This window comes from Schistocerca nitens, chromosome 5, assembly GCF_023898315.1.
Source record: "Schistocerca nitens isolate TAMUIC-IGC-003100 chromosome 5, iqSchNite1.1, whole genome shotgun sequence".
NCBI classification, from domain to species: domain Eukaryota; kingdom Metazoa; phylum Arthropoda; class Insecta; order Orthoptera; family Acrididae; genus Schistocerca; species Schistocerca nitens.
The window spans coordinates 555,156,610-555,173,604 of NC_064618.1; the positions used below are offsets into that span (position 1 = coordinate 555,156,610).

General features: G+C 37.5%; 1 protein-coding gene across 2 annotated transcripts in view; it reads left to right on the forward strand.

Moving 5' to 3' along the window:
• LOC126259178 (endoplasmic reticulum mannosyl-oligosaccharide 1,2-alpha-mannosidase) overlaps positions 1-16,995 on the forward strand; it is a 112,534-nt gene that overhangs the window by 20,738 nt on the left and 74,801 nt on the right. For both annotated transcript variants that reach the window (XM_049955748.1, XM_049955747.1), the window contains exons 3-4: positions 5,276-5,432; positions 11,249-11,434. In XM_049955748.1, coding sequence (XP_049811705.1) covers positions 5,276-5,432; positions 11,249-11,434 — 343 coding nt within the window. The remainder of the gene's footprint in view (positions 1-5,275; positions 5,433-11,248; positions 11,435-16,995) is intronic.

Here is a 16,995-nt window from a genome sequence, read left to right on the forward strand (position 1 = left end):
ACTTAGTCAATAAAAGAGTCATATGCAAAGAACAACTAGAAAAAATTCCTTGGTGGAATGAAATATATGTAAAATTGTTAGGGGAATAGTCACACTGTATAAGAAATGGAGTCCACTAAAAAGTCAGTAGATTGGGAACAGACCAGAGTCCAAAGGAAGGAAACGTCCAATTGTAAAAGGTGAATGAAAAACATGATTCGTAATTACAGTGACTAAAAGACAAATTCTCTAAGAATGACACATGCAGTTTTTGTCAAATACTCATAACTAAATTAACAAGATAAAATTCATACATTCTTCTTTTTGAGGTTTCAAATAAAAATCTTCTCACTGGCACTGAGTGTAATTGCTAACTTTTGGCAGACTATTTTCAAAGGCTTCGGAACTGTAAAGATCTGAAGAACCTATAACTTGAGAAACCAAGAGTAAGCTACCAGACAGCAAATGGCCTAATGAAGAAGAAATAAAGAAGATTTCAAAACAACTGAAAAACAATGTGTGCAATAAATATATGACAGCCATGCTTGGGAACACTAAGTAAGTGCCATTTAATGCATTCTGGAAAGCAGAGAGTATTTCAGGTGAATGGGAAACAACAGTGATTCACCCACTGCACAAAAACGGTGAGACTAATGTTCACAAATACAGTTCAGTCTCATTGCTACCATTTCTATTAAAGGTTCTGCTAAGCCATTTCAAAACAGAATTGAAAATCAGAAAGGAAATGAATGAGGCAATTACCAGACTAGATTGAAGGAAGAAAGATTAGGCAGGAAACACAGTTCATTTTATTCTCTATCCTACAACTAAAACTAGTCATAATATTAGTAGATTTCCGGAGGCATGTGATTCATTTGGTAGACCAGCCTTTATCAATACAGTAGAAGAAGTTGGGATTTCTGAAAAAATCAAGAGTTTAATCAGAGAAACTATAGCTGCCAGGTAGCTTCAAGTGAATTTCATGGGCATACTGTTACATCTATTTCTAATTGGAACTGGTATTGCACAAGGAGATGGGATATTGCCACTGAGATGACGCTAGACAGATTTAAACTAAAAACCAACTGTCTGGTTTCTACAGATGATATAGTAATACTGGCAGATGACTTTTAATGGGCTCCGGAACACCCTATACTTGCAATGTTAAAATAACGCTTATAAATTACGTCTTTCCTCACAAAGTATTTGAGGTAGGAAGTTGAACTTTTTACAGATTATTTATTGGAATATGGGCTACAACTTAACACAGGGATTTTACAAAATTTTAGTTCAGTTATTAAAGATGATTTTTTTTCAATTGTAATGAACATTCACAACATTTTTTTGCAATTTTTTATTTATATATTCAAAAATATACAGTTTTTTTGGAAAAAGGCTGTGTTAAATTATGCAGAAGGTACTGTGTAACATTTACTGAAAGTTTGAAACAAATATGTTTGGAAGATCCTTAGAAAACATGTAATTAGTATGAGAAAATAAAAGTTTTGGGAATCGAGTGACAAAGATTGGATTAACTTTTTAGTGCATTCCAGGTCCATAGGATGGATTATCTTCATCCTCTGTAAACTCCTCCTCCAGCTTCCTCTTGTTCCTCCTCCTGTTTACTCTTGCTTGTATTTCTAGACTCTTTACAGCCCTGTCTGCAGCCCGAAGGCGTTCCTTGTCTAAAGCTAGCATTGCTCGTACCATGTTAGAACCTATCTTCATTCCCATACTTCTAAATACCTTGCACCTTACAATGTTGCCATCATTGAAAGTCGCAACAGCATCATACACACCAAAGTGAAGTGTTTCTATTCCAACAAATACAGTCTTGGGGATTCTCGACCATATAATACTATTTACACTTTCATTGGGGTTTTGAGTTTTTCCGTGAATACACTTTTTCAACAGTTCAGGTGCTGCTAAGTCTCTGAAAATAGGTTTTATCACCTCCATTATTGCATGAGGCAGACTATGCTTATGAGTGTACACTTCACCAGTTAGCAATCCTTTGTTATATTTACACCAACTGTCTTCTTCTTTGGGACACAAGCTATGTTGGGGATTTTCATTGGTTGAAGAAGTATGAAAAAAAAGAGTCCAAACAGCCTTCTTCATTTCGTCGACACTTTGTGTATTTTGCCTAATAGCCATTTTATAATAGTTCTGTATTTTGTCAATTACACTGTCAGTTAACCTTCCCTTCCCATCCAACCCTTTACCATCACTGAGTTTTTGTTTTTTGTACGAAGCTTTCAGTCGCCAAAGTCTTGTTCCCATTCGCTTCTGTACGTGTCCAATACACACAAATTTCTGCACTACAACATCATCACCATAGGGCTTCAGTCCTTGAATATGTTCGAAACTTTTAGAATCACCGTCACCAAGGTAATTAACATATCGCACTTTATCACACGCCTCAGAACGCTGGAATATACTGGCAACACCAGCCACTTCCATTCCTCCACTACTGCCACTATAGTTAGCTTTGCAATTATTTTCATGTGTACCTTTATATTTTTGTGGACATCTACAATACTTTGATATTACTGCTACATCTAAAACTTTCCCTGTATACATACTGGTGGCAGATACTACACCATGAAGAGATGTGTGTCCCCGTTTATGCCAGGTACCATCGAACGCTGCAGTCAAATCTCTGTTACCATTATTTTCCATTACTGCCTCTTCCACAGCGTTCTTCATAGATTCTATACAGACATCTTCTACTTTAGACCCTATTAATTTATTATAGGTCGTAAACTTGGTTGGGGGATTTGGAAGATTCATGATGCCACAGAAAATTGCACCTGCAGTAGCACCCTTACCAACTGAACGCAAGGAATAAACAAATCTAATGTTGTGTTCGTAGATTTTGCTACCATTTTCTTCAGTTGCAGTTACTGCAACACTGTTCCAAAAGGTGGTCATGTATGAACACTTATCACATTTCAGTTGTATTTCACTAGCAAGTCCTACGTGCTTTATTATGGAGAGTTCCAGACCAACTTCACTACAATGAATACATCTTACACAGTTTGAAAAAATTCCTTTGAGAACCGACATATCAAATATTTCATTCACATCCGATTCGCCCATAAAACATTCATAGTTTTCACTCATTGAACCAAGCTTCTTCTGTGAAGTATTTTCTTTCCCACTTTGACTTCTATGGGCAGGTGTACTTGAGAGGTTAGGTTCACTCACTTGGTTATCGTCTTTATTGTTTACAGTAATAACACATACCTTTGGCTTTCCAACATTTCTCCTTTTCTTAAAAGCCTTCAGAGGATTTCTAATAACTTTACTTTTACTCATTATTATACTTCAACAAAACAGAGACTCAAGAAACAGAATTAATTACGAATATTTTTGAGATAACGACAGAGTAAATAAACATGAAACAATCGACAATCACACCAGCGATATATATTGAACCATCACAGGTTAGCCACAACACATACTTTATCTCACATCACTAAAATGTACCTGATGAACACGGACGTTAATAATAACACCATTTGACAGCAGTTTAACAGCGCCACAGTGGGTCACGCCCATGTAGAATACATTTCAAAAAAAATTTAAAAATAGTTGTAGTCTTCGGAATTGAATAAATTATATATCTATTAAAAGGTAATAGTCTGCAGATTCAGAAAACGCAAAAAAGTAAAAATTGAACTTTTCAGGATTTTGAGCCTTTCTGGAGCCCCTTAATGAACGGGATCAAAAATATGTAATGAAAAGATGGAAATAATGGACAAAACAAGACAGACACGACACCGGGGGGGGGGGGGGGGGGGGGGGGGGGAGATAGAAATAGCATACCACTTCCACCAAAATACCTATAGTAAAAAATCTCAATTGACAGTAAACTCAGGCCCCATAATTTTGTAATAAATTCTGAAAGTGTGTATTGATTATACATCACTGAACAGCAAATATTTTGCCGATACTTGGATCTAAGAAAGACAATGAAGAATACAAATTACGACCAGATAAGGAACTCTTGAATGAATCTCTCACTCTGTAATGGAGTGTGTGCTGTTTTGAAATTTCCTGGGAGATTAAAATGGTATCTTGAATTGGGATACGAACTTGCAACCTTTCACTGTACAGGTCTTGGCACACAAACTATGCAGAACAGTTTTAATCTGTCAGGATATTTCAAGTAATGAATTGTATGAAAAAAACTAAAAGAGAAACTACATCCTTTAAGAAGAAAGACATCTGCGAATGTGTCAAAAAATGACACCAGAGAGAGTGGCTGAAATAATTATGGACTACATGGAAGGCAGCAAAACCAAATTAACTGGATGAAAGACATAAAGGAGGACAGGTCAGAAATGAACATACACCAATCTCAGTAACAACAAATTAGACGATGACGATGATGATGATGATGGATGATGATACATACATACAAAATAAAGGCTTTCAAAGATCACACGCACCCAAAGTTACCAGAACATGAGGAAACTTGGTGAGAAAAATAAGGGCCAAGTTCTGGGCTAGGTACAAGAAGACGCTAGTAAAGCCTGCTATGTAGTCCATAATCAAACATAGTAAAAAATTATAGTAAATACTGACAAACATTGTATTTTGTGTATACATTATATATTTTGTGTATACATTATAACAGTTAAGATAAATGTGAACTACAGTGATCATCCAGTGAATGGTTGGATTCATTTCAGTTTACAACTTCTTGAAACAGTGGCACTAACAAAGCTGTTGTTTTAAAATCTCTTGTGAGTGTCATATTTGGCATTTCAAGAATTATAATCCACATCAATATTGTAATGAAATATAGATTGATTACAATGTTGGATATAAGAATTTGTTTAAGTTGAACATGTTTGTCCAAATGAAATGCTTTGAAATGAATTGAACCAAATGAACATTTCTTGTTGAACAGTAAAAGCAAGCTTGCTCAGCCCATCAAGTATGTGCAATACGATCTCAAATGGTAAATAGGGAGAATAATAGGCATTATAACAAACAGAGCAATGGGAGCATCATTGACAAGGTACATAAAGGCTAACAAATGTGGCAGACTAATCAAAATTCAAAGAAAACCTAAGCATTGAATTTCTTTTGTGCATTATTTAGATATCTTTAACTGATGTTTTTGTTTGGGCGAAGACCTCTGTAAATCTGCTTCCTACTGTTAGCTTACTCTACTTCTTGCCAATGGTTACACATGACAGTTATTTGCGTTTGATTTTTTTTTTTCTTTAAAAAAAATTTTAAAATTGCTCGTTACATGTGATGTTTTTTGCTGTCAATGCAGCAGTCAACACATGCCAGAGTAGCTGAAGCCCCATCATCCGATAAAAAACCTGTTGCTGGGCAGTTGGTGTCACCAGAAGAATATAAAAATATTTTGAAGGATGAAACAGCTTTTAACCAGATTAATTCACCACCATTGGAAAGTGTTGTTTTCCCAGGTCAGTATTAATTATTTAGGGTTTAAGTCGAATATAGGAAGAATGTAGATGTATAACAGTTGTACATTGCCTTAGCTGTGCTGGGGAAGTACCAGAACTCCAAGTTGTTATAGGCACTGAAAGCTGGCTAAAACTGGAGATAAGTTCAGACGAAGTTTTTGTGAAGAACCTAACAGTGTTCCAAAAGGACAAGCTAAACACAGTTGGTGGTGGCGTATTTGTTGCTGTTAGAAGTAGTTTATCTTGTAGCGAAATTGAAGCAGATAGTTCCTGTCTGTTAGTATTGGCAGAGGTCATTCTTGGCAGTGGAATAAAATCCTTTTACCGCCTTCCCAACTCAGATGCTACAATTGAAGAAAGGTTCAAAGAACATTTGAGTATAATTTCAAGCACGATCTGACTCATACAATTATAGTTAGTGTTAACTTTAGTTTAACTTCAACATGTTTTGAGAATACATGTTTAAATCCAGAGGTATGCATAAATCATCATCTAAAATTGTGCTAAATGTATTCGCTGAAAATTATTTCAAGCAGTTAGTTCATGAGCTCACACAAATAGTAAACAGTTGTGAAAACACACTTGACCTTTTAGCAACAAATAATCCTGAGCTAATAACGAGCATCAAAATGGATGCAGGGATTAGTGAACCCAGGGTTGTCTTGGCAAGATTGAATATTGTAACCGTCAAATTCTCCAGAAATTAATGAAAAATATATGTATTCAAAAAAGCAGATAAAGATTCACTTGACACTTTTCCTAGAGACAATCTCCACTTCTTCCAAATTAACAGTGTAAGTGTAGGCCAGATGTGGCTTGAATTCAAATAAATAGTATTGGCAGTAATTGCGAGATTTACACAAAATAAATTAACAAATGATGGAGCTCATACTGCTTGGTACACAAAACAGGTCAGAACACTGTTGCAGAAACAATGAAAAAACATGTCAAATTTAAATGGACACTAAATATTCAGGATTGGCGATCTTTTACAGAAGCTCGAAATTTAGTGTGGACTTCAATGCGAGATGCTTATTATAGATTCCACAATGAAACTTTTTTTGAAACCTGACAGAAAATCCAAAAAGATTCTGATCATGTGAAGTATGCTACTGGCAAAACACAGTCAATGCCTTCTCTGCATGGTAGTAATAGAAATACTATAGACAACAGTACTGCCAAAGCAGAGTTACTAAACACAGCCTTCCGAAACTTTCACCAAAGAAGACAAAGTAAATATTCCAGAATTCAAATCAAGAACTGTCGCCAACATGAGTAACTTAAAAGTAGATATCCTCAAGTAGTGAAGCAACTTAAATCACTTAATAAAAGCAAGTCTTCTGATCCAGACCGAATGCTAAATAGATTCTTCTCAGAGTATGCTGATCCAATAGCTCCATACTTAACAATAATATATAACCGCCCACACTACGAAAGATCCGTACCCAAAAACTGGAAAGCTGCACAGGTCACATCAATATTCAAGAAAGGTAGTAGGACTAATCCATTAAATTACAGGCCCATATCATTAATGTCGATATGCAGCAGGATTTTAGAAACATATATTGTGTTTGAAAATTATGAATTACCTTGAAGAGAGTGGTCTATTGACACACAGTCAACAGGGATTTATAAAACATTGTTCTTGTGAAACACAACTAGCTCTTTAAACAAACGAAGTGTTGAGTGCTATTGACAAGAGAGTTCAAATTGATTCTGTATTTTTGGATATCCAATTGCGTGCTTATGCAATATCATCTCAGTTATGTGACTGGAATTGCGATTTCCTGTCAGAGAGGACACATTTTGTACTAATTGATGGAAAGTCATCAAGTAAAACAGAAGTGATTTCTGGTGTTCCCCAAAGTGTTATAGGCCCTCTGCTGTTCTTTATCTATATAAACGATTTAGGAGACAATCTGAGCAGCCCTCTTAGGTTGTTTGCAGATGATACTGTTGTTTATCATCTACTAAACTCATCAGAGGATCAAAACAATTTAGAAAAAACGTCTGAATGATGCGAAATTGGCAGTTGATCCTAAATAATGAAAAGTGTGAGGTCATTCATATGAGTGCTAAAAGGAAGCCAGTAAACTTCAGTTACATGATAAATCAGTCTAATCTAAAGGTTGTAATTCAACTAAATATCTAGAAATTACAATTATGAACAATTTAAATTTGAAAGAACACATAGAAAATGTTGTGGGTAAGGCAAACGAAAGACTGTGTTTTATTGGTAGAACACTTAGAAAATGCAAGAGATGTACTAACGAGACTGCCTACAGTGCACTCGTTTGTCCTCTTTTTGTAGTACTGCTGCAGGAGAAAATGCAAGAGATGTACTAACGAGACTGCCTACAGTGCACTCGTTTGTCCTCTTTTTGTAGTACTGCTGCAGGATCTGGGATCCTTACCAAATAGAATTAACAGAGTACATCGAGAATTGTTTTGTATTATCGCGAAGTAGGGGAGAGTGACATGGATATGATACAGGATTTGGGAAGGACACCATTAAAAGGAAGGCATTTTTCATTGTGGCAGAATCTTCTCATGAAATTTCAATCTTCAACTTTCTCCTCTGAAAGTGAAAATATTTTGTTGACATCGATCTACATAGTACAATAAGGGGAAATGAGAGCTCACATGGAAAGTTATAGGTGGTGGTTCCCCCCCCCCCCCCCCCCCCACATGCTATTAGAGAGAGGACTAATAGAGAATTATTGTGAAGGTGCTTCGATGAACCCTCTGCCAGGCACATAAGTGTTACTTGCAGAGTATCCATGTATATGTGCTGTATTCTTGAATGGGATCTGAATCTGCATCTGTTACCAAGGCACACAATGCAAAGAGCTAACCAAAGTGAACTAAATAATCAAGAGACAGAAGGCTGGGGGAGGAAAAAGGGGAGGAGGATTTTTGGCATATGCAGAGAAGATGTATAATGAAAATACTCTTTCTTTCTGTAAAAGAACAATGTATTACCAGATTTCTAGTGAAGATAGTAAACAAAGTGAAAGTTTGTGAAGGTTTCCTTTATACAGAGTTCAAAAATCTTTACACAAACGACCCAAAGTCATGTTTATGATGATACTACCTTCCCTGATCCTCCCCCCCCCCCCCCCCCCCCCAGAGTAACCATGTTATCAAATTTGGAGGAGTGTTGGAGATGGAACTTATCGACTGCAGACAGTCCATGAACCAATTTGTGTAATTCACTATTACTAGTACCAATGACCTTTACATTCTGCTTCAACATTCACATAAACAACAAAAAATAGTTTTGATGAAAATGTAAAATGATTACTGGAAATACATTTTGTCCTTATACTGTGTGGAGTTCCAGCTCTTCAGTATGTTCCCAACACTGTGAACATTTTTGTTGCTTTATGTTAGTGTGTGTCACACAGGACTACAAATGTACTGCACAAACAACACAGTACAGAAAAATCTCAATACTAACATCTCCATAGACAATTTTAACAAAACTGGCATCTATAAGTTTACTTGTAGTTCACTCCACTCCGCTGACATATGCCAAACATGCAGGAATTTTAAAACTAAGTAATCTGAGTACCTCAGAGTCCTAGTGATAATGGTGATAATATGCTCTTAACTTTAGCACATCATCATGTTTTGATGAGCGTGTCAGAACAAGTTTTGCCCAAATCTTGTGTTTGTATATGAAAATCAATGATGTGATACGAGAGGAAAGCGAAAAAGTTTTAAAAAGCGGTGTATGTAACTTTAAAACTGAGCAGTACAACAGAAAACAAAAGTACTAAAAGTGTACCACTGCTACTGATATTCAAAAGAAATAACCCTTTAAGCAAATTCTTGGACTACTTTTCTAATGACATGCTGTCAAGCCATACAAAGGCAAAAAAGCAAGCCAATGTGTAGAGATCCACCTTAACAACTGAGGTATTTTCATATAACCAGTCAAAATAAAATAAAAATGCATGTTACAGTTTTTAGGCCCAGAGTAGAAAAAAACCCATGAATTTTGTATGTTTTTATAGAAACAAATTGAGGCACATCAAAGGTGGCACATACATATCGAAACATGTTTGGATAAGTAGAAAAAGTATTACACAGTGTTTTGCAGGAGCAAAGTTTTTAAAAGCCCCAATTAAAGCAGTATTGAACAGTTCTCTCCTAACCATTTTATGGTAAAAATTTGGAAATATGCGTTTCTGTGTCCACTATGAGTGTGCACCTTTTCATAAATTAAAGCATTCTGTTTGGCAGTTTTGAAACAATAAGTTACTGTGGGCACTGTAAATTCTGGGTATATATTAAGTACACCCTGAAAGGAATGGTCAGCAGGGGGTAGCTGATATGGCAGACTACAGTAGTCAGTTTGTACAGCAGCAAGTAAAGAGCCTCTGTACATAAATAACCGAAGTTTCTTGTTCTGATGTGAGTATATCTTTGACAGTAATTTGAAATTGCTGCAAAAATGAACATATCTCAACATTGTGAGTTATTATCAGTGATGTCATATCAATGATCACAGCACAGTGGAGTTTTCCGTTGTCCTTCAGCCACAAGTACAGAAAAAAGTGAGGCAACAGTGCAGTGAATTTAGGTAGGGCCCTATGAGTATCCATAATGAGTGACAGGTCTAGTGTTGAGGCAAAACACTGTGATGATTGTGTTAGTGAAAAAGTGCCAGAAATCATTGCTCCACAGCTGATGATTACCAATGGTTTTTTCCAGCAGCATTGAATTGAATAATTAGTTTTTGGAAATATTTTGACTGTTACAGAAGAAATAAAGAGAAACTTCGCTCTCCCATCATGGCTTCCTAGCACAGTTATGGTGTTCAAACAGAAATCCATTTAGTGTTCTCATTGAAATTCACCAAAACCAGAAGTTAAAATATATTTTGCACAGAAAATATGGCAAGGGGTGGACCCTATGCAGAGGACATTTTAATACATTGTTCCACAGTACCAGAAGTGTATCAAAAATAATTGACTCAGTATAAAAAGAGTGAAACTGCATGTGGCTCTGGTAGTAAAGTTTTAAACTGCTTATTTTATAGTCTTTTATTCCTAACTGGCTATTGCTTTTGAAACACACCTCACATAATAAACATACAACTTCCCATTTTGACAGTGTGATATGCTTCCATCTTCTGATCCTAACAGTATATGCCAGATAAGCTAGACAGTACAGTGGAGAAGTAGTTTACAATGTGGCTACACAAAACTGATACCATATTTACTGATGACTGTGCTCTTTCTTCATGATAGAAGACACGTCGTACCATATTATTTAAAAATTTCCCAACTTTTTGTTTGTGTGCTGTAGTTATAGGGTGCTCTAATTCTTTCTTCAGAGGATACAAACATTTTAAATAAGTATTTTCTGCACACTGTTGATTTATTATGTATAGTTTCAGTTGTTGTAAATGAATGAATTAACATTTCACTTGACCTAAAGGTATCATTTCAGCAATTTTTCATCTCATTACTGTTTAAGTCAGTGGTGGTTGTTGTTGTCTGTAGTGTGAAGACTAGTTTGATGCAGCTCACCGTGTTAGTCTATCCTGTGCAAGCTTCTTCACCTCTGCATTATAAGTGCGACCTACATCCACTCGAACCTGCTTACAGTAGTCGTGCCTTTGCCTCCCTTTACAAATCTTAACCCCATCTACTCCCTGCATAACCAAATTGACTATTCATTGATATCTCTGGATGTGGTGTCAGAATAACTCCTAAAATAGTGCTGTAGTATGCATTCACCCATTCCAATAAATGAAAGAATTTGTATAGTTCTGTCAGAATTTTAACACCACTCCATTTTTACAGAGCCTTCAAATGAGAGACAGTTGGCTGTAATAGCAGCATTTAAACATGCTTGGAATGGCTACAAAAGATTTGCATGGGGTCATGATCATCTCAGACCAATAACAGGAGCATTCCATGATTGGTTTTATTTGGGTCTGACCATTGTTGATGGGCTGGACACAATGTATATCATGGGTCTGAAAGAAGGTAATTGCACAGATGTACTGAAAATAAATTTTTCCAACACATAATTTTTAGTTTAATGAGTTACCAAGTGTGTGTGCGTGCATGCGTGCGTGTTGAGTTGCAGACAGGCACAACAAAAAGACACTTACACATTACCTTTCAGTGAAAGCCTTCTTCAGAAAAGGAAACATATTCATTCACTCAAGCAAGCACATCTTACATTCACGACAGCCATGTCCAGCAACTCTGACCAGCATTTCATTCTGAGCTCTCAGAGGTAACTGTCGTGTGTGTGAGGTTTACTTGCTTGTCTGTGTGTGTGTGTGTGTGTGTGTGTGTGTGTGTGTGTGTGTGTGTGCTACCTTTCTGCATCTGACATCTAAAAATGCTACCAGTCACTAGAAAATAAATGGAGGAACAGTCAATAGAACCTCAGGTAATTGTAAGATTTTATTCAACCCTATTATTTTCTGTAGCATTTACTACTTTCATTAAAATAGCTGTGACAGCAAAAAAGTGCTTCAATTAATTCCAAAAATAATTGCCTTCACTCACAAAACATTGGTAATCTGTCTTCAAACTTCAGAAAACTATACCTTCAGCAGCTTAGAGGGGGACAGAATTATTCCAGTGACATTTGGCTGCTTTAGTGTATGATAGTCATTCAAGAAGAATGCTTAATATTTAGGGCCCCAACCATCTTCATTTAATTTTCATTACATTCCTTTATGATGTGAGCTTTGGTCTATATCATAATCTTCTTGTTTGTTTTCCTGTCTTTTCACAGTGCCCATCTTGCATATCTTCATTGCTCATTGAATTGCCTTCAGTCTTTGAATGTTTATTATTCATGTAATTACCAAATATGCAGCAACCAGTCGCAAAATCATGTTTTATTTATTCAATTTTGCAAATCGATTTCAATTGATTAACAGCCATCATCGGTGGTTTCAACCAGTATGTGCCGTGAGTAATAATACTGTCTCAAGCAGAGGTCAAACATAAACATAAACATCATACTTTATGTTTGACCTCTGCTTAAGACAGTATTACTACTCAGGGCACATATTGGTTGAAAGCACCGATAATGGCTGTTAATCAGTTGAAATCGATTTGCAAAAGCGAGTAAATAAAACAAGATTTTGCGACTGGTTGCTGCGTATTTGGTAATTTTATGGTTTACGGTCACTGCACGACTTGGGAACCACATGGAGCCCACCATTTATCTTATTCATGTATCGCTGTTATCAGTCAAAGTCGATAATAAACACTAACTGCATAGTTCATGTATTATTTTTATCTGTGTGTTTATTACATTTTATTTCAGTATTATTACAGATAATAAATGAAAAGCACCAGTTTGCTTTTGTTCTACAGTATTATTACAGATGATTTTCCACCCTGTTTTCAAATACTCTCTATGGAATAGCTCCATACATTGTTCAGATTTATCTGCTTTGGAGACAAACAGTAAGATTTTACCATTGAAATTTAGTGATTGGCACAAGTTCCATGTACATGTTTTTTCATATTCCCAGCCTAAGGATTTGAAAACTTCTTCCAGTACTGCTGAGAATAGTTTTAATGGTATGGAACTTATTTGCCTAACTCATTCTCCAACTCTGAATTTCTGCTATTGTGTTGAAGTATAATGGAAGCTGTAGCACTTACGTATATATTCTCCAGTGTACAAATATGGATTGAATTGGTGCCTCATGTATCGATGGCTCTCTTGGCACAGATTTTGCTCAAACTGAGCCAAAGCTTTCTCAAAATCTGTGAATTACATCTTTAAAATTGTTTTTTGTGCTATACATCACATATTAATACTGTTTTTTTTTCCATTACTTGAGTAAAAACTAATGAATCTATAGTTTTGTTCTTTGTATCTCCTTGCTTGTTAAGTAGTATAAGTACAGTGCAGTTCCAAAGGTTCTTAAACAATTTTCCAGATTCCTTTTGTGTTATTCCCCTCCCCTACCCCCACCCCTGCTGCTTTAACCAACTTCATATACAGAGGGAAACATTCCACGTGGAAAAAATATATCTAAAAAGAAAGAAAGTGATGAGACTTACCAAACAAAAGCGCTGGCAGGTCGATAGACACACAAACAAACACAAACATACACACAAAATTCTAGCTTTCGCAACAAACGGTTGCTTTCCTGACGAAGCAACCGTTTGTTGCGAAAGCTAGAATTTTGTGTGTATGTTTGTGTTTGTTTGTGTGTCTATCGACCTGCTAGCGCTTTTGTTTGGGAAACATTCCACGTAGAAAAAATATATCTAAAAAGAAAGATGATGAGACTTACCAAACAAAAGCGCTGGCAGGTCGATAGACACACAAACAAACACAAATATACACACAAAATTCAAGCTTTCGCAACAAACTGTTGCCTCATCAGGAAAGAGGGAAGGAGAGGGAAAGACGAAAGGATGTGGGTTTTAAGGGAGAGGGTAAGGAGTCATTCCAATCCCGGGAGCGGAAAGACTTACCTTAGGGGGAAAAAAGGACAGGTATACGCTCGCACACACACGCATATCCATCCACACATACAGACACAAGCAGACATGCTGTATGTGTGGATGGATATGCGTGTGTGTGCGAGTGTATACCTGTCCTTTTTCCCCCTAAGGTAAGTCTTTCCGCTCCCGGGATTGGAATGACTCCTTACCCTCTCCCTTAAAACCCACATCCTTTCGTCTTTCCCTCTCCTTCCCTCTTTCCTGATGAGGCAACAGTTTGTTGCGAAAGCTTGAATTTTGTGTGTATATTTGTGTTTGTTTGTGTGTCTATCGACCTGCCAGCGCTTTTGTTTGGTAAGTCTCATCATCTTTCTTTTTATATATATATATATATATATATATATATATATATATATATATATATATATATATATATTTTTTTTTTTTTTTTTTTTTTTTCCCCGAACCTTTGCAGGCTTTATCCGCATTAAGAAGTCGCCTTTTAAGTTTTACACACAACCACTTTTGAGATATGATGTTACTATTGTTTTAAAATATGTGAATTTGTCATTTGTTGTTGTTAAAACAGTGGCAGGTCAGTAATTGACTGAGTAGTTTGTTTACAGTGAGCGGTAAAAGAAAGGTTTTTAAAAATATGGAAATTTCACTTGCAGTTTTCGTTGGATAATTTTTATTTTAACAAAAATACCGTGGATTGGTTTGTCCAACTGTTTTTAATCAATCACCTTCATAAAAGACTGTTCACAATCGGTTTGCAGATGTTGTGGCTGTACTTCCATCAGTGACTTTCTTCAAAGTCAATCGGACATGGTTGTTAAGTCCCCTCGTCCCCTCCCCCACTACACACACACACACACACACACACACACACACACACACACACTTGAACTTCAGTGCTGTGTTTAAATTGGATGAAGGGGATCAGCATTATTAGGAATGTTGAATCTTTAAATTATGCATTTAATATAGCTCAATAAAGATCTGTTCCTGATGGCTCCCGCACAAGTTGCTTTAATCCCAAACACCTCTCGTGTCAATTTGTGTAAGGAAATGCTTTAAAAAATTTGATTGACATCATTATGGGAGATGGAGAGCTCGGATATATTTGTGCGAGTCAGAAACTGAGCGGAAATCAACTAATTGGATGTTAAAGATTAACTAAAACTAACAAAATCAAACAATGGAAACTCCAGGTAGGATTATCAACAATGTAGGAAAAGACAAATTCCTACTTACCATGAAGAAGACATGTTAAGTTGCAGACAGGCACAATTAAAAGACACTTACGTAAATCTTTCAGCCACAGTATTCATCAGCAAAAGAGAAACTCGTATCAACCATACGTACAAGCAAATGCACCTCATGCACACACAACTGCCAACTCCAGAATTTCAGGGCCAGAATGCAGTTATCACGTGGGATGCAAGCAGCCATCTGAAGGGAAAGGGGAAGGAATAGTACTGTGTGGGTGGGTAGAGAGACAAATGCTGTCTGGTGGAGTGTGCAGGAACTAGAATGCCAACAAGCACAGCATCAGAAGGTTATAGGGCAGAGAGCTGGGGGAAAAAGGAGAAGACTGGGGAAAGATGGGCGAGTGTATTGGCAGAGGACAGCAAATAAACAGTGTGCGAAATGAGAAGAGGGAGGAGATAATAGGACAAGGGGTTGAAATTGTTGGGTGGAGGGTGTGGGGGCAGTATTGTATCGTAGGTTGAGGCTGGGATAATTACGGGAGATGAGAATGTGTTAGAATAACGCCCATGTGATGGTGGAGGAAAGAATCCAGGTGCATCAGGTAGTCAAGCAGCCATTCAAATCAAGTATATTATGTTCAGGTGCATGTTGTGCCAGTGAGTGGTCTGTTTTCTTCTTGGCCACAGTTTGGTGGTAGCTGTTCATTCTGGTGTACAGCTGACTGGTTGTCATACCAATATAAAAAGCTGTGAAAGGGTTGTAGCAGAGCTGGTAAATGACATGGCTGCTTTCACAAGTGGCCCGGCCCCTGATGGGGTATGATAAACCTGTGGCATAACTGGAACAGGAAATGCTGGATGGGTGGATTGAGCAGGTCTTGCACTTGGGTCTTCTACAGGGATACAATCCTTGTGGCCAGGAGTTGGCTTGAGAGTGGCATAGGGATGGACTAGGATGTTGTGGAGGTTGGGTAGGCAACGGAACACCGCTTTAGGAAGGGTGAGAAGTATCTCAGGTAGGATGTCCCTCTTTTCAGAGCACGATAGGTAATCAAAGCCCTGGCGAAGGATGTTGTTCAGTTGTTTCAGTGGTACTACGTGATGAAGGAGTCACTCCTTTGTGGCTGGTCCCTAGAGGTGGCAGATGGATTGGAGATGTGAAGGGAAATGGCATAGATCTGTTTACAGACTATGTCTGGGGGACAATGCTTGTCTGTGAAGGCCTTGGTGAGACCCTCAGCATATTGAGCAAGGGTGTCCTTGTCACTGTGGATACACCGTCAATGGATGGCCAGACTGTATGAGAGGGATTTTTTGGTGTAAAAGGGATGACAGGTGTCAAAATGCAGGTACTGTTGGTGGTTGGTGGGTTTAATGTGGACAGAGGTGTGGTTGGTGCCATCAGAGAGGAGGCGGTCAACATCTAGGAAGGTGACATGCTGGATTGAGGAGGACTATGTGAAGTGGATTAGAGAAAAAGTGTTGAGGTTGTGAAGGAATGAAGATAGGGTGTCTTGGCCCTCAGTCCAGATCATGAAGATACCATCACTGAACCTGAACCAGACTAGGGGTTTTGGTATTTCAGTAGGCAAAGGAGGTCTCTAGATGGTCCATAAAAAGGTTGGCATAGGAGGATGCCACGCAGTGCCCACAGTTGTGCCAGGTGTTTTTTTTTCCCCCTACAAAGGAGAAGTATTTGTGGGTTAGGATAAAGCAAGTAAGGTGTATGAGGAAAGAGGTAGTGGTTTTGGAGTATGAAGGATGTTGGGGAAAGCAGTAAGACCCTGGGCAGGAGGGCTGTTGGTGTAGGGAGGTAGCATCAACAGCGACAAGTAGGGATCCAGGAGGTAGAGGAGTGGGGGAAGGTGGATTGTTGGTGGAGGAAGTGGTTGGTGTCTTTGA